Genomic DNA, 26,188 nt, shown 5'->3' with positions numbered 1-26,188 from the left:
TGTACACCCAGGTGGCTTTCTGAAACCTCTTAGAAATGGAGCTGCTGAGCCGTTAACCACTGGAGTAAATTTCCCAGAGAGGTGGTGGAATCTCTGTCATTGGAGATTTAAGAGCAGGTTGGACAAACACCTGTCTCAGCTGGTCTAGATGATGCTTGATCCTGCCATGAGCGCAGGGGACTGGACGTGATCTCTTGAGGTCCCTTCCAGTTCTATGACTTGATTGTGTGTAGTACCTTATGAAAATGAATTACCCTGAAGGACTGGAATGTAACAAATGGTATACATATCTGTTAAAAAGCCTGAAGAGTGATTTCTTTTAGGGTTATCAAAGTCTTTGTCAGTCCCTCATGACAGGCGTTTGAGGAAACTACAGGTATGTCTAAACTGCAACTATACCCCCCCTCTTCTCCCTCCTCCCCCATTGGTCTGTGTTGGCTCATGCAGGCTCAGGGCTCTTTAATTGCTGTGTAGATGTTTGGGCTGAGTTTGGAGCCTCAGCGCTGGGATGCTGAGGGGAGAGGGGGGAAGTATCCTGAGGATACTAAATGTCTGCACCACAAATAAACCACCCGTGAGCTAGGGATGTAAGCAACTAGTTGACAAGTCAACTACCCAATGCTTATCGGGTAGTTGAGTAGTGACTCCACTAGTCATTTTCCTCCTCCCATTTGCTGCCTCTATCAGAGGCTGTGTCTAGACTACACCTCTCTGTTGACCGATGTAGATTAGGCACGTCGAAATTGCTAATGAAGCAGGTATTTAAATTTCCTGTGCTTCACTAGCATAAAAATGGCCACTGCTCTTTTCAAAATTGAGCTTTTTCAGGAAAAAAATGACAGTCTAGATGTGGATTTGTCAAAAATAAACTGTTTTTCGACTGATCCTGTATTCCTCAAAAAAGAGGTTTACGGGATCTGGCGACAAAGGGTTTATTTTTGACAGATCTGCATCTACACTTGTTTTTTCGGAAAAGCTCCGTTTAAAAAAAAAAAGCGACGGTTATGTTTATGCTAATGAAGCGCAGGATATTTAAATCCTGCGCTTCATTAGCAATTTTGACATGCTTGATTTGCATCCCTCTGTTGACAGAGGGATGCAGTCTAGACATAGGCAGAGAAAGGCAGGAAGGGAGGGAGCAGGAGCCAGTGCTGAGAGGATCCAGCTTAAAAGCCAGTTCTCCCCAGCACAGTCTCAAAGTGGGGAGCAGGGGAGGTAGAGGTGTAGTGGGTGCTCTTAACACGTTTGAAAGGCAGAGCCGCAAAGGGGTTAACTCCTGATTACATGTAATGTAACATTCCTACTGTGAGCCCAAGTCAGCTGTGAGAGTGTTGCATTGTGGATGTACCCTGAGTAATTGCAGATTGGGAGGTAAAATGTACTTTTGTTATAAACTTGTGAAGAGTGAGAAAATAGTAAGTATAAATAGTTTTCAGCATAGCAAAAAGGTTTAAAAATGGAAATACCCCAAATTCTGTATTAGGACCAATGCTGAGTGTACTTAATTAGTGGAAAGAAGTGATATGGCAAAAATTAGAGCACAGTTTAATTATATCAAGATCAGATTATACTTGAGGGACTGAACAAGAGGAAGTAACTGGGCAACAAAATGGCAGATAAAAAAAAATACAGTACAAGGCACATTAAAAGGAGCTGTTTGATACCCAGTGCTGGTTTTATGTTAACCTTCTCAGTAAAAGGACCTTCCCATCATTGCAGACCACTGAACGCAAGCTGTTGCTCAATATTTGACAGTAGTCAAAAGCAAATAAATTACCATATGAAAAGAATGACAAGTACTGAATGTTATAGCATTATAAAATACAGTATCCTATGGAATGCTATTTTCAGTCTGGCCACCCTGTCTCACAATGTCTAGTACAAATAAGAGTTCAGAGGTAGGTGCTACAAATAGGGACTGAGAAACTTTCATGTGAGTAGACACTGACAAAATGTATAGAGATGACATGATAGATATTTGCTGTATAGATAGAATAGTGAAGATAAATGATGGGTTCCAATTTACACTCATGAACAATGGCACATCTGTAACATTGAAATGGAACAACTCTAAAACTGGTAAAAAAAAAAAAAAAAAAAAACCTGGGGTAGCACCTAAGCACATATGAAACATGCTACAAAAAGGATATTTGAGACCATGAGTGTAGTGGGACTCAGAAAAGGATCTGGCAATTTTTTTTCTGTAAAGGATCTCAATCCTCATATTTTGGGCTATAAGCTAGCCACAGACTTGGGAAGCAAATCCCTCCCTGCATAGGTTTTGTACAAATGTCTTTCACGTTGTTTTGAAACATCTGGTTATAGCCATGATCAGGCTAGCAGATGAGACACCTGACCCAGTAGAGCAAACCTTAGGTAGTGTTTACTTTAGACCTTTTTCTGCCACTGAAGCTATGTCTCTGAAACTTTTAAAATCCACAATGTAATCTAATACTACTTCATTTAATGCAGTTGTTTACAGAGTTGCACACCAAGCCACTGCATATCAAATGCTGCCTGCTATCTTGTATTTAACTATAAAATACAATCTAAAAGCCAGTAAAAACAAATTATATGGCTAATTAAAGCATTCAGTTAGGATTGAAGGGGAGTGGAGGAAGCAACTGCATCAAGAAAGAAAAAAGGCAAATACATTAGTCACAGTTTTTTTTAAAAATTCCACCTCTTGCTGGAAAGAATGTGACATTCGGCCTGCAGGTCAGAAAACTGCCTGCAAAACAAGTGAAATGTAAAGACTCCAATGCTAAATGGACTAGGTTTGCTGGAAGCTGGTGTTAAGGTCCTGAGGAGGCAAAGTAAAATAAACATTTTAAAATAGGAATATGCTTGACATGCAGCAAAAAAGAATGCAGAAGGTAGATATCTTAGAGAAGAGGTAAAAGCATCTGAAAACTTGATGCATGAAGAGTAGAGGGGGATTTAAGCATCTTAACATCCTTCAGCCTTTAGGTGGAGCAGGATAGAATGTATAGAATGTGGATGAGAAAGTAATTTCAGTATCTAAAACAGCCTAGGTTAAACTGCCAATTAAAATTTAGAATTTTAAGATGCATAGATAATGTACAGCAATGAAAAGACTTAAAAGGATTTCATTCTCCTTTTAAAATTAGTGGAAAAGTTAAATGATGATTTGTGATTACCTGTTTTATTTCTTTATTCTGTAAACTCAAAGTCCTATCTACCTTGTTTTCTTTCATATGTCTTTGTCTGCCATCTCCTTTCTTCAAGCTTTCTACATGTTTTTGTTCATCCATGCTACTGTTTTTATTACTCTGAACATATTTTTATTGTTGAACAGTGTGCATAACCCCTGGGCATACACTAACTTGTCTTTCAGCCCTCCCCAGTTTCCTTTGCTGCCAATTCCTCTGATGCTTTACATTGTTTGATGTAACCTTTTCCGCTGTTCTTCTAAAACTTGGTGTACTGAAGTTGTTCCTCTTTTACTTATTAATAAACCTATCTATGTAATGGGCACTCTTGGTGGGTGCCACACATAATTTTTCTTAAATCCCTCCAAACAAAGCCCAGGATTGTTCTTTGGATAGTTTCCTTTCCATACTGTTCTCTCTGTTCTCATCCAAACAGTTGCATACTCTTTGGTGCCTGGTCTCAAAGGTTTAATTTCTTTATATTGCTCCTTTTCTTTTGCCCCCACATGATAGTGTTTCTTAGCATTTGATTTTTCCACTTCCTGTTTTTCCTTCCATAGTTGCGTAGAAGGGTATTTTCATGGTATGTGGCTGTTAAATTTTGTGTATGTACGGTTATGTGCTGCATTCATGCAGAATTGAGCATTTGGATTGACCTTTCTACTAGGATACCTATCTGTCAAATTGCTGTCTTTTGTCCTCCCTTAACCTTAGGCTCTCTGTTTCTCTTTTGTCTACCCTGAACTCTTCAGACCTGCTCCTCTTACACACTTGCCTCTTCTGCAAATCTTTACACTCTGCCTCAAAACTGACCATCCTAAACACTGGCTAGTGTAGGAAAAAATAGGTTGTTGAGAACAGTACAATTACTCTCTGGATCCCTCAAAAGTATAGTTTTCCTCTTCCTGTCTTCCCCAGATAACGTCATCTGTTTTCTGTGGACCAAAATGCAAGTTCTTTTCCTACAAAAATAACTGTAAATTTATTTATGTAAACAACATACATATTGAATTAAATAGCTCCTTTTTTAGCCCATGTTGCCTAAACTGTGTAATTGAATAACATAAATCACATACCAGAGAAATGACATACCACTGTGAGTGTAGTTAGAAGTATAGTTCACTAACAGTACACTGATTTGTTTCTTTCCCTGTTTCCCAGACAAACTTTCATGAGTGCTACAGTTCTTACATAGCACATAACTGTCCACATTTACCCAGTGTGAAATAGGGCTTTGAGTAGTCTTATGGTCACCATTCACCTAGGACCACCTTATCTGAATTATTAAACAATTTAAACTCCTGTTCATAAGACCCTGGATCTGTTGCTTGGAAGGCCTGGTGGCTTGAAGCAACTTTTGAGGTTTCTAGTTAGTGAGTGCAGGTTGGAAGTGCCATGAAGAGCTATGTCCCCTTTCCTTTTGTCGGGTGTGAGGAAGTGATTAATACTATTCTGGCTCCTGCCCAATGGTTACTTCCTCTGGAAACGGAGGGTCCTGCTTTCTTATGTGAGACAAGTAATATACTATTGCCTCTTCGCTTTGTGTAATTACCAAAACAGCCCCCCGCCCCAAAACCCTGTTAGAGTAATAACAGAGAAAGTTTTCTCCTTGGTCTAGCAGATCTAGGACTGATGGGAGATTATTGATGAGCATCAATGCTCTAATTGCCATTGCAACCAAAGATTTCAGGTTTGGTAATGCTTTGCATAGCAACTCAAATTGCTTTTCCATGAGGCTGGAGTCTCATAACTGAAATATTGCTGGTCTTCTCATAGGTTCACTTTTATTTTTAAAAGGCATTGTCACCAAAAATGTAGTCAGTTTAATTTTGAATAGAGGCTTTGCATATTTTACTGAAATGTAGAGAATAAGGCTTCACAAGAGTGAAAAATCAATTTCCATGAGCTGGAATGGAAATATTTTTATTGGTCGAGGAACTGAGTGGAGAAGAGGTCAATTTTAAAACCTTTCATTTTATGTGATTACACCTATGCTGCAAATGACATTTCGCTATATGGAAGGACTTACAAATGTGCCTTTTTTGATTTGTGCTGCAGGTCAGATTAACTCAAATGGTTATTGTACCCCTAGAAGTTCCTGGCTGCTACAAGACCAGACTTTAAAACCCATTTTTATTATTAAAAAGGCCAGCAGCAACAAAGACTATTTTGCAACTTGAGACATTTTCACAGCAATTTGATCTTTGTGTGTACAGGATTTTAGAAGTCTTTGTACTGTAATTCTTAGAGTGAAAATAGAAATCCAAGGGAGGAAAATGTTCATGAACACTCTCTGGTTTACTTCTGGTCAATGAGTACTTCCTTTATGCTGCTCTTGAGCCTAAATTTTCAGTAGCATTTACAATAATGGCAGCTGTGTCTTTTCAGTGGCTGACCTGTAGATCAGGATAGGAGAGGGAGCTTGCCAGTTTTGGTGGCATGTTGACATTATTGTGGTGCTGTATCATTGGATCCATCTCCCAGTAATGGGATGCAACAAGAAGAGAATATGAAAAGAGTTCAAGTACTACATAGCCAAGGATATAAATGTGAAGTGGTGTAGCGCTGGGTAAGGACACATCCCTCATCCTAACTGAAATGGGGTAGGAAGAGATTCTGTTGGTACAAAGCAGTCAATGGAAAACATTTGAAATGCTTAGATGCAACTGCTTGCATTTTAAAAGATGCAAAGAGACTTCAAAAGTTAAGCATAATGTCTATATATTTTGAGAAGGATCTGGGATGTGTCCGGAAGAATGGAGTGAGAGGGGGGGTGAACAGGAAAGGTAGTGGAGAATGAGATTAGACAGCATCTCTTATAGAGGATAGGGTTAGCAGAGATGCTGCCTCTTCCTCATTCAGAGCTATTGACTTCTACCCACTCCTAGTGGAAATCGGGTAGCCCGTGAAGCCCTTCGGCCTAGCACCAACTCCTTCTGCAGCTTCCACATCTTTTAGTCTTCACCACCCAAAAGGGGTTGTTACTCTGCTATATGCTGCACTCTAAACTAGGGATGTAAAATCCAGTTAAACATATTGTTTAGCTAGTTAACTGATTGCAGAGGAGAGGTAGGCACTCCAGCCCAGCTGGAGCAGCCCCCTGGCTGCCACTGGGTTTGAATGCTGCCCTGCCCCTACAGGCAAAAGTGCTCCAGTCTGGCCAGAGCAGCCCCTGCCTGCGTGCCCTCCTTCCCTGACCTCCCACCCCTGCACTGCAGGCAGGAGCTGCTCAGGCAGGGAGGATGCCCCACAGACAGGAGCTACCCCTGCCTATGGGGCACCCAGGCCCACTAATTCCCCCATATGTCCCCCACAGGGCTGGAGCTCCAGCCTTACTGGTTAACCTTAACTGGTAAGCCTCGTTAAGAGTGAGGTTTACCAGTTATCTGGTTAAACCCTCACGTCCCTAGTTTTAAAACCACATTCCATTTCTCTCCTTCCTCAGCTTTTCTGATAGCTAAAGAATGTACTACGAAAATGTTTAAATGAGAAAAAACTTCAGTGTTTCTCTTACCTTCCTGACTGCTGTCACAGCAATAAACTAGCCATTGCCCGCTGGCATGTCTTGGCACCATCTTGTGAATCTCTCTTTTCCATCCTAGTTACGCTAATCTCAACACTTTTGCAACTATTGTACATTTATAGCAAAGTACATTTCAGTCAAATCTTTCTAATCGACTGACCAGTGTATCAAGCTGGGCTTCTAGCCTGGTGCTCTTCATTACTATTTCCCTGAGTCCCGTACAAGGATTAGAGGCATTTATACTGGAAGTTCACACTGGCGTGGTACTTTGCAATTGGTGTTTCTTTGGACCGCAACTTTCTCCTCTCCAGAACATAGCCAAAATACGAATTGTCCTTCAAACCCTGGCCAGATTCTGTGTATTGGTCCCAAGGTGGAAGATGTGGTGGGGATGGATGCAGTAGTTAAAAACATCCTCAGCTCCAAAATGATTTGGCCCTACAATGGTAAATGCTAAAAAGTGATGCTGGTATAAGTTGGGTTGCATCAATTCACCATGTTAAAGAAATTCTCCTTTTCCTGGTGATCTTTGTTGCCCCCTCAGTAGTGGACAGGCAACGATACCAGCACCCACCCTCCCTCTTGGTGGGGTTTAGAATTCCCTAATACAGCCTCTCCCCGAGTTACGGACCAACCAATTGGCTGTAACTTGATTTGTTTGTAACTCGGACCCCATTGAGTTACATAGCGACCGTGCTGTTCGTAAGCACGGGTTGCATTCATAACTCGGGGACCACCTTCACGACTGCTCCATGGGAGCTTTGATCGTAAATGCGAACAGTCATAAGTCGACCGTTCGTTACTCGGGGACTGTCTGAATGGAAGGAGATCACCTCACATATGGAAGAATGACTTCTTTTTGCCAGTTTGGGTGAATATGTCTCTAGAAATGATTGATAAATGTCTCCAGACCCCATTATAACTTTTTAATGGCATTACTCAATGCACTGTACAAAGTTCAGTGGCCTGTGTTTTCACCAGTAGCCAGTTGGATAATCATATCACCTTCTATTGGCTCTCCATTAAATCAGTCATAAATTTCAGTCATAATTTGTGAAACTAGCTCTTGTTTTGCTATTACCATAGTGGCTTATAAAGGTAAAAATTGGTGGGCTACTTACTTTGCCCAAATGTAATGGTCTTAAATCTGTGAGAAGACCAGTTAATTTTTTTGTTGCTGCAAAAAATTTTTGTCCCTGCTGGTCTTGTGGCAGTTGGCTTATATCCACTGTGGAATTAAATAAAAAAAACTTTCAGTGGGATTTACCAGTTATTCAACACCTTTGAAAATCAGGCCTCTTACTACAAGGCGTAGCTATGGATTAAGTCTTTGGTCTTTCAATGAGCTGTGCATCCACACAAATCTCAGTTTAGGACCAGCATCTTAGACTCCCTGTCTTTAGGTACCATCTTTGAAAATAATCATCATTGCTTTTAATAAACTGTCAGTGAAAGCAGTTATATGCTGGCCTATCTGTATTTACTGGGTGGGGTTGGGTTATTTTGGTGTATTATTGAAACAGCCATAAAAACATATGCTCTTAGAACTAGTTTCACTCTGCTCAAGTGTGAAATGTAACTTTCCCAAAGTTGAGTCCTGTCTGCTATGGGTAAAGATGACACCTGCACATTGTGCAACAGATTTACAGACTATCTAGTCTGCAAGAAAGTTCAGCGTGGCACACCTATATGAAAAATGCTACTACAAAAATATATCAATAGGAATGCCTCATTAAAACAAGGGATATGCAGTTTTGTAAAAGTCAGTTCACATGACTTCTCGCAAATTTGAATGTTTGTTGGAACATCCTAGATGTAGAAACTTGGGCTTGGAAATCAAACAGCTGATTGTCAAAGAACCCCAGCTTTTAATTTCTTCTAATAAAGAAAGAAATGATTAAGCTTTATTTTTTAAATTTGTTTTTGAATTTTTCCAAACCTTGAGGGTTTTTTTGGTCTGAACTTCTAAGTGAAGGTTTGGTTTAGTTACTTTGATCTAAATTTTCTCCTCTCCTGTTGAGTAAAAATCAGGACTATGTAGCACTTTAAAGACTAACAAGATGGTTTATTAGGTGATGAGCTTTTGTGGGCCAGACCCACTTCCTCAGATCAAATAGTGGAAGAAAATTGTCACAACCATATATACCAAAGGATATAATTTAAAAAAATGAACACATATGAAAAGGACAAATCAAATTTCAGAACAGAAGGAGGATGGGGGGGGGGAGGTAAATGTCTGTGAGCTAACGATATTAGAGGTGATAATTGGGGAAGCTATCTTTGTAATGGGTAAGATAATTAGAGTCTTTATTCAAACTTAAGTGTAAAGTGTTGAATTTAAGCATGAATGATAGTTCAGATGATTTCCTTTCAAGTGTAGTCTTAAAAGGCCTTTGAAGCAGGATGCAGGTAATCAAGTCGTTGAGACAATGTCCTTGCTGGCTGAAATGTCAAGAAACTGTTTTTTCTTTGTGATCCTGTCTAATATCTGTTTTGTGGGCATTAATCCTTTGGCAAAGTGTCTGAGACGTTTGTCCAATGGACCTAATCAAGTGAGTTATAAGATCAAGAACACATATTCCTGCGCATCCAGAAATATAATTTATGCTATCATGTGCCGAAAGTGTCCGTCTGCTATGTACATTGGACAAAGACTTGTTAGTCTTTAAAGTGCTACATAGTCCTGCTTTTTGTTTTACACCAGAATAACACGGCTACATTTCTATCACTATCCCAGTTGAGTAAGTTATTCTTGACCTCAACATATTTTCTACATCTACCTCTTTATTAAAAATAATGTTCCTTCCAAAACCCACAACACAAATATTAAGCCTTTACGTAAGGCAGCTATAAGTAACTTAAGTAACTACAAAATTTTGCTAGTAAAATAGGCTCCCAACACTCTAGAAAATGTTAGTCTAAACTACTAAAAATGGAAACGAAGAATGCAAAATGCAAGAAATTCTGATGGACAAAGTATTTATAATTTACATTTAACAAGTAAATAGAAATAAAAAATACACAAATGTGATCGAACCTCTGTAGTCTGGCTTTCTGGTCCAGCAACATCCGTGGTCCTTGATTTTTAGTTAAGCCGGACGTCCAAGTAGCCACGTTTCCAATGGTCCCATAAAGTTTGCTTATAGCCACCAGTCCTGGCACTGTGTTCTGTGCTATTATTTAGGTCTAATTTACCCCTAAATGTTTTCTAAAAGTCCAGTAAGCAGTGGAAGTGGTGGTAATGCTGCTAGACAATATTGACCTCCTGTGGTTCAGCAAATTCTTTGGTTGTGCAGTGGTTGAGTCCCAAGGCTGCCAGACTAGAGAGTTTCTACCTGTAGTTAAAGCTATAGGAATATTATTTAACTTCTCTGAGCAGATAAGGTGAGCTGCAAAATAGGGATGTAAGCAACTAGTCACTTCTCCACCCCTTTGCTGCCTCTCTGATAGAGCCAGCAAGGGGGGAAACCGGCTTAAAAGCTGATTCCCCACAGCACCATCTCCATGGGGGCAGGAGCACAGCAGGGAACTGGAAGTGCTTCTACTTTTGAAATGTAGCAAGAGTGGAGTTCTTACTACATTTCCAAAGCAGAAGCACTGTGGGAGTAGGAGGCTAGCAGGGGACTCAAGCAGTCTACTGGCCCTGTGCTCCCCGCAGCACTTGAGCCTTTAAAATGTAGCAAGAGCTGGCAGGATTCTTGCTGTATTTCAAAGGCGAAGGTGTCCTTGTTGACTAATTGAATAGTTGATACAAATTACAATGACTATTCGATTAATTGATCTAAATTTAACGTCTTTGCTGCAAAAGATCTTTTAAAAATGTGGTTTGGTCCTTTTGTATATTGCTGAATAACTAGGGGGGGATTAAATTGTTTGTAACCTTAGTAACACTAGAAATATCAAGTCTGTGTTTGGATGGAGGAAATGGACTAAGCATGTTTGTTGCTCTTCCACCTTAAGTACTAGAATAGAAAAGTTGAATTGGACACCTCGTCTTTTTCTTCTTCTTCTTCTTCTTCTTTCAAAATGGCCACTAGGCACTGGAGGTAATAAATCTTGTCTACCCTAAAAGCCTGGGGCAGCTTAAGTTATTTGAATTGTTTTTTAAAAAAACTAACCAACCAGAAAATGCATTTTAAACAAACTTTCCTGCCTTTGTACACTAAGTACTATAAGCCTAATTACTTCAAGTAGTATTCCTTTGGGTCTCTTATTCAGGTGCTTATGCACATCTCAGGCCCTTGATCCGCATTTTCTAGCGAGAAATGTCCATTCCCTGCACATCAACCCCTTGCTTCCTCATGGCAGACACTGAGGCTGTATAGGGGTACATATGTGAACTACCCTCATCATTTGAGGCACAATGCTTGAAGTGTGCCTGTCATCATTGGTACAGCCATAGCAGCCTCAGCTGCAGTGTCCCTATCTGTTGCCACGGGAGTTCTGATACTTGAGGGACGAATCAACTGAGTCTCCATTGCGGTCCAGATACCAAGGATGTCTCAGTGCAGAAACATTGGTCTCTGTGTGGCTGCTCCATGGCACTTGACTCTCTCATGCTCAGTGACTGTCCGTTATGGCAGGGGTAGGAGATCTTTTTTGGGTCGGGGGCAACTGACCCACAGAAAATCAGTCAGAGGCCACGCACAAGTGAGAAGCAAAGTGAGAGGAGCCCCTGACTGAGAGGGAGAAAGACACTCCCCACATTCCTCTTGCACACTAGAGCTTAGTGGGGCACAAGCTAGTAGATTTTGTGTGCTCCAGACCTGTGGTTGGATGGCATGGGGGACCGAGCACCAGTGTGGGCTCCCCAGTGCTGAGCCATGGGAGCCGGATCCAGGCAAGCCAGGGGCCAGATGTGACCCCTGGGCCTGAGGTTCTCCATCCCTGTCTTATGGGAAGATGCGGAGGAGTAAAAGGGCTGCCAATTAGTAGTCTTCTCTGTGGGGGATTCTCCTACATCTCCCTTCAGGAACCTACCTTTGCGCAGGGAGGTCCTTGTGGCTCACCAAGGATGGTGGAACCAAACTTATATAGCATCTTCGCCCCCTGCAATGACCATATTGAGATCCATGGGCTGCCTACTGGAAATGGTGCAACTGACTTCTGCTAGTCTCCCTGCTAGAGGCCTGGGTTTCACATCCTCCCTCTACCCTTTCATGATAGGAGATATTGGAGGAACAGGATGCTAGGTCAGATGAGGAAGTCAATCCGGTGATCACAATTTTGTCTCCTCATTGGATGAGGCTGTTGTGCTTTGCACTGCCAACAACTTCAGATAGTTCCAGGACCTCATTAGAAGGGTAGCTGATGCTGTGTAGATCTCTCTGGAGGAGGTTAGAGATCAGTAGCATAAGCTGCTGGATGTTCTGTAGTTGGCAACAGGCTCTAGAGGCATGATACTTGTTAATGAGGCGCTCATACTTTTGGATCTGCTACTTTCCCACGCAAGGTGAGAATTCGTTGTGCTCAGTTTAAATTTCCTGCCTTGGGCAAAAGGGGCATAAAGGTGGGAAACCAAACAATAGAGAGTAGCCAGATGCTGGAAGACATCCTTACCAAAAGATGCCAGCTGGAAACATGGAAGACTGAACAGGGAGAAGGATTGGGCCTAAGTTTAGGAGGCTGCTTAGCTTTTGAAAGAGATAATTAGAACAACTGTTAGGATAAGAATTTGCATGTAACAAGTTTCTTAGTGTATTAGAATTAGCAGCTGTGTTTATTTTGGTTTAGTAACTTTGATCTGTTTTTCACTTGGAATTATTTAAATCCTAGTTTTTATATTTAACAAAAGCACTTTTGTATTATGAAGTCCATTGTAAATGAGTGTTACATGTGGGGGGGAGGGGCAACCATTATGCATATCTCTCCTGTATTGATAGAGGGCCAACTTAAAAGCTGTCTCTGTAGAAAACTTTTATACAGAATAAGGTGGATTTATTTGGGGCTTCGGTCATCTTTCAGGGCCATGCTCCTAGGTGTTGTCAAAGGCTTCATAGCTGAGTTCTCCCAGAGCTGAGTTGGTTCAGAGTCTTATTGCTCTGCTGGGAGGGCAGTAACCCCAATTTTGCTTTCTCTGGGGGAGACCAGAGCCAAGCTGGGCAGGATGGTAGGGAGCCACAGTGGGCAGGAGGATGGGCATGAGTGGTTCGATCAGGACGCTGGGTGATAATCCCAAAATGTGAGCAGACTGCAAAAAGTTCCAGTGAACTTTTGAGATAAGGAGAAACATAGCTTCTTTCCTTACACGCAGTAGTTGAAGTAAGCAATCATGGTATTCACCTTTGGCTGAAAATTTCCCAGGCATTCAAAGGAAGTGTGGCCATTTTAATGTAAAAAACTAGCTAATGCATGACTAAAATATTGAATATATATGGGCTTTGCAGTCAGGAAAAGTTTTGAACCCTGAGCTGGAAAATTATTTCCTTTCTGTTTTGCCTCTTTGGTATTCCTTCATGGCAAAACATACTTACAGACTGCCCCTCTGTTTTCTTGAGTTATTCTACCATCCTATAGACAGTATAATATTTCAACACACTTGGGAAGTGGTGGTATCTGCCCTGCTATATGAAATTCATAGTTTTTATTTTTTTCAAAACAGCTGGTAATTTTTGGTGGTAGCGTGAGGGTAATTAAAAAACAGTAGTAATCATTTTGACTAAACTGATGCAACCAGCTAATCATGCAATCTGTTAAGTCTTGACTTATTTTGAGGGAGTTCTTTTCTTAATGAACAACTAAAAATCAGTATCTGAAGTCTAAGACTTGTCTAATACAAATTCCAAAAAAGGCCAGATGTGTTAGAAAAAATTACTGAGCGAATTGAAGTGCCTGCTATTAAACCTGTCACCTGAAATTGTATGATCCAGCTATTTTGTCCCCATGACATTCAGAGTAAAGTCAGGACATAAGGCCTTCATTTGTAAAATTAAGCTTCAGATATTTAAAGACCAAATGAATGTCAACAAATACAAGTCTTGTTTCAAAATTTCTCATGTCTGCTCTAATGAAACCAATCTGAGAAACTGAGCACAGAGTGACCAGTTTGCAAAAATCAATAACCTTCAACTCTGTGTTAATTTTGTGCCACTTAAACTGGTTCTGTGAGAAACTTTTCTTGTCTCACTAATCAGTAAATGGCAAAATTCACTGAAGTTCAAGACCAACAGGAATATCTCTGGTATTATTGTTGGTCCTGAATTCTTGAACCTAAGGATTGTATATGTAGTGGGGTCAGCATTTGTTGGGCTCCTAAAATGGTTGATGTGATGGAATGTGTAAATTCTGAAAAGCCATAGTCTCATGTCTGATACAGATGTATAAGCTACATAAAAGGCAGAGCTGATGGTTGAAGCTGAATGAATGGTACTGGCCCTTTGTATACTGTATATCATAGATTTTTCTCTCTCAAATTAGATGCAGCAGTTGGAACTGGCCCAGATGCAACAAAAAGAAGCTAATCTCACAGCATTGGCAGCCATTGGGCCAAGGAAAAAGAGACCACTGGATTCACCAAACCTTGGATCTGGCCTTGAGGTATTGAAATGGTTTGCATGCTTTTGTTCCATTTTTATACTGACTTGTCATCTTTTGCTCCTTTTAGGAAAATGAGGGAAACCCTCCCTTGTTGAATAGTGTACAGAAAATAAATATTCAATAACTAAAGAAATACTAAAAGCTTTTGTTGTGGTGAACCAAGATTAGTAACCATATTCAACTAATTGTGTATTGATTAGTTTGCTGTATTCACAAGACAAAATTAAAAGAAGGATGAAAGTCTCTACTTCAGTTTCCAAGAGAAATTCCACAACCTCAGTGTTGTGTGGCAGCAGTGTAACTATTTCTGAGGTTGAGACAGGACACTCAGCAGCTAGTTGTCTAAAGGGGAAGAGAAGCTCACCCACAGGGACAAACAGGTGGTCTCTAGAAGACACAATCAACCTCCCCTTCCCAAAAGGAGTAGGAAAGAGGCAATTGCTTTTAATCCTAGTTGTTTGAGACTACCAAGAAGGTTTAGTACACAAGCTGTGCTTCCCAATGGCTTAAGAGAGTGGGTTCAAGTAATGTCCTCCTGAGTCAGTGCCCTTGTCTAAACACACAAGTTGTACCACTTTATCACAGAAGTACAGGAGGATAATTAAGCAGCATCTGTACAAAGCACTTGCATCCTTATGAGGGATGGTACCACTAAGTACTTCTTAACAAAATCACAATCACTCCCCTCCCTCCCCCATGCCAATGTAGTTATCCCTGTACAAAATCTGTGTAGAACGTAGCCTGATTTGTGGCAGGGTGCTCCTGAAGGAGTCTGGAATCTCCAGTAGGGTGGCCATGACCATACTAACTTTTTGGAAGAGAGGTACTTTTGGGTTACGAACAGTTACGTAGTGCAAGAGAGACTTTCGGTTTCACCATAATCTCAGCTTCCTTACACTTCCAGCCACTGGTTTTGATCATCCATGAGCGGAGTGAGTTTTGTCTTGTGTGCCATCAATGAGGCCATGTTCACTTGTTAAGATATGTGCTACTGTGGCACCCACCAGTGATGCTGCTCCCCAAGAGACTCCCAGATAGCAATCCCTGCCACATGGTCCCAGCTGCCGGAGCAGCCGTGGCCCCACCGCCACCACATGGTCCCAGCCACCAGAGCAACCCTGTCCCCCACCATGCAGCTCTGACCTCAGCTGGGGTTGCCAGAGCGGCCCTCTCCCACCACACGGCTCCAACTCTGGTATTGGCTGCTGGAGCAGCTGCCCGCAATGTGGCTCCAGCTCTGGCCCTGGTTGGGGTCATCGTAGCAGCTGCCGGCCGACATGCAGTCTGCAGCTGCAGCTCCAGCCCTAGGGAAGGGCTTAAGCTAGGGCCTGGGCTGCATGGTGGCTGGCCTGCTGCTTCTGTAGGGGGCGGGGGCAACCGTTTGTCACATGGCTCTGCCCTGGAACAGGTGAGCAGCCACTATGCAGACCCGCTGAGGTGGTGGGTGGGCCTCAAATTCTTGGTGCGCGCCCACTTAGGTGCGCACCTTAGAAGGAACACTGGTGGGGAATCTCAGACCCAGGGGCTGGATGTGGCCCCCAGCTTGCCTTGAGGCTCAGGGCTCTCCCCACAGTATTGGGGAGCTGAAGCACACAAAATCTACTAGCCTGGGCTCCCCAAGGCACTGCTGTGTGAGGAGAATGTGGGAAGCACGTCAGTGAGGGTTTGTTTTGAGGTTTTTTTGCTTCTCACTTGTGTGGGCCCCAACTGATTTTTCTGTGGGTCAGCAGTCTCTGACCCAAAAAAAGTTCCCCACCTTTGGTTTAAAAGCCGTAGACTCCAAGAGAAGTTCACAAACCGGGGACAACAAATGGGAGTTTGTAAGTGGGAGTCATAATAGAATAACTATAGTTAGGGAGCTTCAGGGGTTGGTTAAAGTTACAGTAACTGGAAAAACTTAAAAAAACAATGAATGGCACCTTAAAGACTAACAAAACATGTAGATGGTATCATGAGCTTTCATGGGTACAACTCACTTCTTCAAGCCACTTGTACCCACAAAAGCTCATGATACCATCTGCATGTTTTGTTAGTCTTTAAGGTTCTGCTAGACTATTGGTGGTTTTTTATGGTTAGGGAGAATAGCGTCACTAGTGTCAATGCTGCTCCTGTCTCTTCCACCTGCTCCTGTATTCAAAAAGAAAACTTAGATATTGATGCTTCTGTTCAGGTTCTGGCATGAGTTTCCAGCGACTGTGACCTGAGTGATTGGTGGAGTGTAATTATCAGTAATTGACTGTCACCTGAAGAGACAAGCTCTAAATTTCTTGTTTAGTGTATATTCAAGGTTCAGACTCCGGAGGAGAAAACTAATGAAAAATAATAATGATAATAAATAAAACATTTCTGGGGGCTATTCAAAGTGTGTTATGGTCCAGATTTGGCCCATGGTCTGCCTGTTGACTACCCTAAGTTTTGTGGATGATACCAAGCTGGGAGGGGTTAGAAGTATAGTATCTCTCACAGCAAAGGCACGTGACTTGTCCTCTGATATCTATGTATTTGCAGGGCTCTGTGCTAGTGACAGAGGGTGTGCCAAATCTCCAGCCACCTCTCTATCCCCAGAGACCTCCTGCATACCTGATCTACCCCCATTGTAACTTTGCTTGCAGCAGGAAAGAAGTACGTTCTTGGCCCTTGTGTGTAACACTGCTCCCATTGGAGGCTCAGACAACTCCATGCAGCTGTCATGGGTCCAACATGCTGTGCTTGGCTCACTGCACAGGAGCAGAGTCACACTCCCTTCTGGGAGCAGCAGTTTACCTCCTTCATCTGAGAGAGCTGGGAACTACAACTCCTATCACTATTGCTGCTTAGTGATTCAGAGAGCCAGGCTGGAATGCTGTAGAGCCCTGTGCAGATACAAAAATGTGCATCTGCATCCAAGCTGTGACATGCAAAAATGGGCTGTGGATGTCTGCATCAGTGGATGGGGATATGAATCAAATGTCCATGGATTTTCAGGGCTCTAATTACAAGGGCTTTGGAGGATAGGATTAAATTTCAAAATTATCTGTACAAAGTGAAGGGGAAACCTAAATTTTCAAATACATAAAAGGTGTTTACAAGGAGAAGGTGAAAACTTGTCTTCAGCCTCTTACCAGACAAGAACCAATGGGCTTAAATTGTGGCAAGAGAGCTTTAGGTTGGACATTAGGAAAAACTTCCTAACTGTCAGGATAGTGCTAGAATAAGTTGCCTAGGGAAGCTGCAGAATCTCTCACTAGAGTTTAAGAATAGGTTAGATTAGCACGTGTCAGGAATGGTGTGGTTATTCTGTATTCCTGCCTTGAGTGCAGGGACTGAACTAGATGATCTATTGAGGTCCCTTCCAGATCTACATCTCTGTGTTTCTGTGGTTGCAAACTGACCCAAGACCCTATATCTTTCCATTTACCAGCCTAATTTCTGCAACTCGGTCAAAACCAACCTATCTTGCGGGCCTTTCTTCATCCAGCATTTGATGAGACGGTCCTTTGTTCACCTGCTTTACTTCACTGTCACCTTCAGATTATAAAGAGTCAAACTGGAGAAGCAAATGAGGAAGACGTAGCAAGTAGGAGGCTCCTATATGATCCTCATTTGCAATCCTGCCCCTCAAAGCAAGTGAGGAGAAACCTAGCTCAACCAAGTCACAGAGAACAAATTATGAATTTACCCACCTTTTTGTATGGCTGCATTTTATGATCCTTGAAATCTTCAGTATATCAGCAGTGGCCTTTCTTCTGAGCATAGAAGTGGTCTTGTTACCCACCTTTTTATGTAACACTACTTGAAAACATGAGCCTGGCCTTAGAATAACTTTCCTCATCTGTCCTTCCCACCAAGCTCTTTTTGGAGTGGGAGGGTCATCATTCTTTTTTGTTTACCAGTGCCTTCGATAGATAAGGAAAGGATTTGTAACACAAGGTTGCAGTTGCTAACATTCTTTTGTTGTAAGAGAGTAACGGCTGTGCAATGGCTCCCTGTTACTATATTTCAGCTGCTGTTCATTCTGTGGCATGTCCATGATTTCTTTATTAAAAATTGTGTAGCACTGTGCCAAAACGCTGTAGCTGAGAATAGTGTGATATCCCAAGATTTGGGGCCATTAATATAGGGCCTTAAAAAAAAAAAAAGAGTAGGGAGGGGATTGGATTTAGGGATGTTATAGTTTAACCAGTTTACTGATAAGCTGTAGCTTATCAGTTTGTTACCTGTTAAACTCTGCCTGCCTGGGGAGTGACTGCCCGGTGCTGCGGAATCTGCAGTTTAACTTAGAGCCAACAGACTCCTGGCGCACACTGGCTCCTGGCAGCCAGCCACACTCCTGACTCTTCATTAGGAGCCGGCAGGCTCTGATCCGGCAGCTGGCCTCACTCCTGGCAGTGCCCACAGCGGGCTATACATCCTCAGGTAAAACAATTAACTGTAATGGATCAAACGATTTTTTTTTTTATCTCCCTAGTTTGCATAGGAACTTAAACTGATTGTGTTGGTTCTAAGTTCCATTGGAAATTCACATTCATAAGTTTAACTGTTGATGGTATTGTATTGACTAACATCTAAATCCTAGCATGCGGATTAATAAAAGATGTCACAAAGTTAATTTCACATGTGAAAACCTTCTTGACTGCTACTCTGCATTTCAGTTTGTGGTATTTGTTGTCTTGGACAGAGGAGTGATTTGTCTAAGAGTGCCTAATTCTTTGTAAAATCTTAATGATTTATTCCATTTCGAGGTGCGTATTTTGATAGCGAAGACTGTCGGTCTTTGGAGACTAACATCTGTTCAGAAGTTCCCATCATAGTTGACATATCAATCTGCTTATTTCAGTGTGTCTTGTGCAAATATAAATCAGTGATGAATCCGCAGGTGTGCTCTACGTTGGGCAGACATGGCCACCTGTTTAGCCACAGCCTGCTTTCTTTGCTCCCACTTCTTTAGCTTGATTTACAGTAATTCCTCATTTAACACTCCAGATGTGTTTCAGAAAATGATCATGTTAAGTGAAAATGTGTTATGCGGGGTCAATTTTTCCATTGAAAATAATGGAAAAGGTGGGGGTTGTGTTTCCAGGGGTAGTGTCTGTTGGAACCGGGACATAAGGTTGGGGGAGAAAGGGGACTGGGTTACAGCAGGGAGGGGAGGTGTTTGGCTCTGGGGAAGGGAAGAGGAGGAGAGGGGAGGGGAGTTGGGTTGGGAGTATTCCCCTGTGACGGGTCTGCCAGGACCTGCACTGCGTCCAGCGAGGGGAGGGTTGCCGGGGAACGGCACGGTGAGCGGTGAACCTTTTGCCACTTTGCAGGGAGGCAGGGGAAGCCCTGCACAGCTGCCAGCAACAGGCCGGCTGGGGAAATCGTGTTATTCCGGGGACGATCATGTATTTCAAAAAACGCCCCCCCCCCCACCCCCCAAAATCATGCTATCGCAAAAACATGTTAAGTGGGCACGTGCTAAATGAGGAATTACTGTATTCTGCTATTCTCAATGGCTTAACCACAGACCAACAGGTCTACCTTTATCCTTAGCAATCACGCTTCCCATGTGTTCAGTTAGACTTGATCAGCTTTTAGTTGAGCTTTGAGAGTGTCCTGATGTCATTTTAGTTGGCATCCTAGCATACATGCTCCCATGTTCAAGAGTGCATAAAATATGACTTTGGAAAGTTGCAAACCATCCATACAAGATGACCACCCAGTGAGTTTATGCCTGTATGATTAGTTATGCAGCACCAATCCAGGACTACTGACCACATGAAGATACATATGAGAAGCGGACAGGACATTTGAAAATGCTCTGTTTGTCAGGTGCCTGCTGTAGTATCCAGGTTTCACAGCTGTAAAAAAACAACACTGAGTATGACTGCACGACATTCACTAATCTTAGTATGAAGTTGATGCCCATCGCCTTCCCCAGGCAGTGAGTCAGCCATAGGCAGAACTGGCTTTAGAAACGTGCCCTGTGATTTCATCATTGATCATGGCAAGAGGAAGACCAAGAAGAGGGTAGGCCTGCTGGTCAGTGAGGAGGGAGAAACAGTAACAAGAAACTTGGAAATGGCAGAGATGCTTAATGACTTCTTTGTTTCGGTCTTCACTGAGAAGTCTGAAGGAATGCCTAATACAGTGAATGCTAGTGGGAAGGGGGTAGGTTTAGAAGATAAAATAAAAAAAGAACAAGTTAGAAATCACCTAGAAAAGTTAGATGCCTGCAAGTCACCAGGGCCTGATGAAATGCAACCTAGAATATTCAAGGAGCTGATAGAGGAGGTATCTGAGCCTCTAGCTATCATCTTTGGAAAATCATGGGAGACAGGAGAGATTCCAGAAGACTGGTAAAGGGCAAATATAGTGCCCATTTATAAAAAGGGAATTAAGTACAACCCAGGAAACTACAGACCAGTTAGTTTAACTTCTGTGCCAGGGGAAATAATGGAGCAAGTATTTAAGGAAATCATCTGTAAACACTTGGAAGGTGGCAAGGTGATAGGGAACAGCCAGCATGGATTTGTAAAGAACAAATCCTGTCAAACCAATCTGATAGCTTTCTTTAATAGGATAACGAGTCTTGTGGGTAAGGGAGAAGCGGTGGATGTGGTATACCTAGACTTTAGTAAGGCGTTTGATACGGTCTCGCATGATATTCTTATCAATAATCTAGGCAAATACAACTTAGATGGGGCTACTATAAGGTGGGTGCATAAATGGCTGGATAACTGTGCTCAGAGTAGTTATTAATGGTTCTCAATCCTGCTGGAAAGGTATAACAAGTGGGGTTCCGCAGGGGTCTGTTTTGGGACTGGCTCTGTTCAATATCTTTGACAACAATTTAGATATTGGTATAGAAAGTATGCTTATTAAGTTTGCAGATGATACCAAGCTGGGAGGGGTTGCGACTGCTCTGGAGGATAGGGTCATAATTCAAAATGATCTGGACAAATTGGAGAAATGGTCTGAGATAAACAGGATGAAGTTTAATAAAGACAAATGCAAAGTGCTCCACTTAGGAAGGAACAATCAGTTTCACATATACAGAATGGGAAGCGACTGTCTATGAAGGAATCCTACAGAAAGGGATCTAGGAGTTATAGTGGATCATAAGCTGAATATGAGTCAGCAGTGTGATGCTGTTGCAAAAAAAGCAAACATGATTCTGGGATGCATTAACAGGTGCGTTGTGAGCAAGACACGAGACGTCATTCTTCCGGTCTACTCTGCACTGGTTAGGCCTCAGTTGGAGTATTGTGTCCAGTTCTGGGCACTGCATTTCAAGAAAGATGTGGAGAAATTGGAGAGGGTCCAGAGAAGAGCAACAAGAATGATCACAGGTCTAGAGAACGTGACCTATGAAGGAAGGCTGAAAAAATTGGGTTTGTTTAGTTTAGAAAAGAGACGATTGAGGGGGGACATGATAGCTGTTTTCAGGTATCTAAAAGGGTGTCATAAGGAGGGAGAAGAGAAAACTTGTTCATCTTGGCCTCTGAGGATAGAACGAGAAGCAATGGGCTTAAACTGCAGCAAGGGAGGTTTAGGTTGGACATTAGGAAAAAGCTCCTAACTGTCAGGGTAGTCAAACACTGGTATAAATTGTCCAGGGAGGTTGTGGAATCCCCATCTCTGGAGATATTTAAGAGTAGGTTAGATAAATGTCTATCAGGGATGGTGTAGACAGTATTTGGTCCTGACATGACCTCTCAAGGTCCCTTCCAGTCCTAGTATTCTATGATTTTTCTGCTGCTTTAAGCTGTGTCATCAACCGCAATTTTGGAGACCGCGCACATTTTTTTTTTCTCCCCCTGGAGCAGGCTAGTAAAGCACTTGGGTTTCCTTGAGGCTGATAGAGCTCAAATCACTTGACTGATTTAGAAAGCAATTGATTAGATGCTGCATGTCTTCACACGTATGCACTATGAATGCACAGTTATCGGCCACGAGGCGTTCCCTAATGAGCATATCAACCAGTTTGGTACGAACATGGAGATGGAGGAGATTGAAGAGGCAATTCCCTGTGCACAACTGCATATAAATACCCCGGTTGCTGTCTCTGAAACAATTTCTAGCAGCAAAACCCCAAAGAGAATGGTAAATGGTGTAGGTGCAAGCACATAGCCCTGCTTAACGCCATTTGTGACAGAGGCTCAGAAGCACTATATACCCAGCATGCTGTCATGGAATGAACACACGCTGGTGACTAATTTGTGCAATGAATTCAAATTGATGAAAGCAAGTACAATGTGGCTTTAGGCCCACACGCATTGGGCATCTTTAAAATCCTCTTTTTGGGCAACTTGTCAGAGTAATTTAAACTGGTAGAGTGTAATTATTCATTTTATATTGCAAATATAGAAAGTGTTACACTCCATCTTAAATGGCAGAATTTTCTGGCTTATAGCAGCTAGGAATAAGTCTGTTCCTAATACTCTTGTATCTATTTTCAGTACCTACATTTTGTGTGATGAAGGAATTACTTCTTGCTTTCTAATTGTCCTTTATGCAATTCAATTAGGGTATGTCTACACAGTGGCATGAGGTCAAAATAAGCTATGCAATTTGAGCTATGCAAATTGCGTAGCTTATTTTGAGCTTATTAGACTGCTATTCCAGCAAGTCCCTAATCTGCGTGGAACAAGATTTACCGGGACATTGAAATAGCAAGCCCGTTATTTTGATTGAATTTCAAAACAGGTGTGCTAACCTACAGAAAACACTTTTTTGGGATCCCTGACATCCTGAAATAGTGCTGCTGTCTAGACATATCCCAAGATGTGTAATGTTCATTGTAGAATTCGGCTTTCTTTAAAGTCACTTTTACCATGAATGTTCAAGATGCATCAGGTAACATTTTGTACAAAAATTCTGGTGCCTTCAACCATTCTCCAACATAGCTTAAAATAATGGAATAAGATGGTGGAACATTTAGTTTCTTTTCTTTCGTACTATAGAGCTCAGTATTTAAAAAATAAATGGAAGTGTTTCAGGCCATTAGTCAGTAATATAAACTAAAGCTCCAGGGTGTTTAGGGAAGGAGGAGAGAAATGATTAGTTTCCAAATGTTGAAGTGAAATGTTTCACCTACATAAATTAACGTTTTACATTAAAATCTACCTTCACTGGGGAAAGAATCCTAGCAAGCAGTGGCAGAGGGCAAGTTAACACATTAGACTGTAACGGTTCCAGTCAGTGCTCCAGAAATAACAATAAATGAAAGATGGATTTTAGCCTCAACGTGTACCATGTCTCTTCCCTACTTTCTTGCTACTTCCCACAATTGGGTCTGTGTCTTTGGTCATGATGGCTGCTCACCTTAGAATATTTCTCCTCATCCTCTATGCCTTGTAATCTCATATGTTTTCTCTTCGAGCCTCCCATTCCAGTGCTAGATTTTTACTCCTGTGTGTTCTGGTCACTCCTGCACTTGAAGAAATAATTAAGATTGCAGAGAACAAAGTTGGGCAAATGGGAACAACCATACAGGTTGTACCTCCAAAAACCAGCATTCTCTGGTCCAGCAACAACCATCATCTGGCAGGACCATGGATGCTCCCAGATCAGAGAGCAGGGAGACTAAAGAGGACCCGGCCAGCTTCCTGGAGCACGGGACTGTGGCAGCTCCTGGGAGCATGAGGCTAGAGTTGCGCCCTACAGCAACTTGCTGGAGCATGGAGCCAGACCCCCACAGTTGCTCCCAGCTGTGTGGGGCTGGTCCCCTGGGGTATACCTGGAGCCGCTGCTGCCCAGGAGGCCAGCAACAGCTGGGCAAGTAACCCAGCCAGGCTGGGGGTGGGGGAAGGCGGGGCAGTCTGCCAGCAGTGGGCAATGGGCTTGGGAGCTGACAACAGGAGCCCTCCCCTGGTCTGCAAATTTTCTCATTTGGGACCAGTCAGGTCCCGATGGTGCCAAACCAGTGAGGTTCATCCTGTATCTAATCTATTGTTAGAACCTTTGTCTCCCTTAAAGTCCCATTACCCTTTGTCATCCCCTGCTGAAATAAATGTCTGGAATAAATTGTAAACTCCTCTAGGCAATGAGATACTGCTTCTTTTGTTCTCTAAAGCACCATGGACATCTGTGCCACAATATACAGTAAACTGTAATGGCTATTGATGATGGGTACATGCCACTGCATTTTAGCAATGTTGTGGCTATGGAAAAATCAATTAAGAAGATCAAGCTGACAGTTAAGGCTAACATTTCCAGGTCTAGAATCTACATCAATGTCAATATAAAGAATTACCTTTTTGTTCTTGTTTGAGACATTTATTATAGTCTCATCAGGATTAAACATCCATATTCAAATGAATTTGGGCTTAAACCCTTATAAAAGAATCTGGTTATCCTGATAATGCATTTCAAGGATCATTAAGAAATTCTTTTCATTGTACCCTTTTATATCTTCATTAATTTCTCGAGTGTAGTCCCTGAGTACACTTTTCATGGACACAGTAGGCGCAGAGGCCTTGACACTTCAATTCTATTTTTTTGGCCATGTTTTCCCCCCCAAAAAAACTGGGGGGAGGGTTAATGAATAAGATGGGGACTATGACAGGGTGTATATACCCCGCACTGGGCCAGAAAGGGTTAATGCCTGTGAGTGGAAGAAGCCCCACCCTTCTAACCATGCTGGGCACTCTCCAAGTACTGAGGGTAATGTAAACAGGAGCAGCTCAGTTTGGGCTGGATGCTGGAAAGGAAGGACCTACTACAGGAGCTCCAGAACTTCAGAGACACTGGCCGTTCTGCCCTATGACATAGGAATGACTCCATACACTTTAGCCACTAGACTGTTCTGCCCTGCACTCAAGGGCTACTAGACCGAACAAATTCCCTGGAGCAACAAGGGCTGTCTGTAGTGTGTGTGTGTTTGAGAATTATCTGCTGGCCGCCTGGAAAAATACTATATGCTGAACTTGTGTTTTGTCTGTTTGGAGATCCGTGTGCTGAGCTGTTGGTTTCAAGGACCATGTCCTGAGGGCCGGCAGTTGGAAGTTGTGAACTTCTTAATGAGGATTTGAAATCTAGAACCCTCTGTTCACTGGTCAAGCCTTAGCCCCATCCCCTGGTTATCAAGAAGGGAAGGCCAGGGCTATATAAAGTCTGATTGTTAGCTGCTCTTGTTCACTAACTGGGCGTTTCCTGAGGGAGTTCAGAGGGGGAGTTGGCATTCTTTAAAACTTTTAAACTAAACTAAAACCAAACTATCAGGCTGTCTCTACACTGGGCCACTTATTCAGGAAAAGCAGCCGCTTTTCCGGAATAAGCTGCGAGCTGTCTACACTGGCCGCTTGCTTATCCGGAAAAGCAATGACGATCTACCGTAAAATTGTCAGTGTTTTTCTGGAAAAACTATGCTGCTCCCGTTTGGGCAAAAGTCCTTTTCCGGAAAAATGTTCCGGAAAAGGGCCAGTGTAGACAGCACAGTAGTCTTTTCTGCAAAAAAGCCCTGGTTGCGAAAACGATGATCGGGGCTTTTTTCCGGAAAAGCGCGTCTACATTGGCCACGGATGCTTTTGTGGAAAAAGTGCTTTCCGGAAAAGCATCCTGCCGATGTAGACGCTCTTTTTCCGGAAATACTTATAATGGAAAACTGTTCCGTTTTAAGCATTTCCGGAAAAGGGTGCCAGTGTAGACGTAGCCTCAATAATCATCTGTAGGAGGGAATGCAGGCAGAGGCTCAGCAACAGACTGGGGGTTATCCTGCTACATTGGGTGCAATAAACATGTCTGATTACTTGTCCTCTGGACAGATGGCCTATGTGTGCATCTGGGGAAAGGAGCTCCTGGCCCTCAGACCACATATGGGCTTTGGAGGCCAGAGTGGCTGAATTGGAGGATCTAAGGGAGGCAGAAAGGCATGTAGATGAGGCTTTCTGGAACACTGTAGAACTGTCCCGCACCCAGTCAGACAGCGCGCCTATGCTGTTAAGGAGGGCGAAAGGTTCAGAGAAGAACATTCATCTGGAGCAGAGGGAAAGCA

The 26,188-nt window shown here is 42.5% G+C and overlaps 1 protein-coding gene across 2 annotated transcripts in view; it reads left to right on the top strand.

Moving 5' to 3' along the window:
- TAF4B (TATA-box binding protein associated factor 4b) overlaps positions 1–26,188 on the top strand; it is a 122,368-nt gene that overhangs the window by 74,190 nt on the left and 21,990 nt on the right. For both annotated transcript variants that reach the window (XM_089776284.1, XM_075920812.2), the window contains one exon: positions 14,113–14,232. In XM_089776284.1, coding sequence (XP_089632410.1) covers positions 14,113–14,232 — 120 coding nt within the window. The remainder of the gene's footprint in view (positions 1–14,112; positions 14,233–26,188) is intronic.

Source organism: Pelodiscus sinensis, chromosome 2 (assembly GCF_052426305.1).
Source record: "Pelodiscus sinensis isolate ZL-2025 chromosome 2, ASM5242630v1, whole genome shotgun sequence".
NCBI lineage: Eukaryota > Metazoa > Chordata > Testudines > Trionychidae > Pelodiscus > Pelodiscus sinensis.
This window is presented reverse-complemented; position numbering and strand designations above follow the sequence as displayed.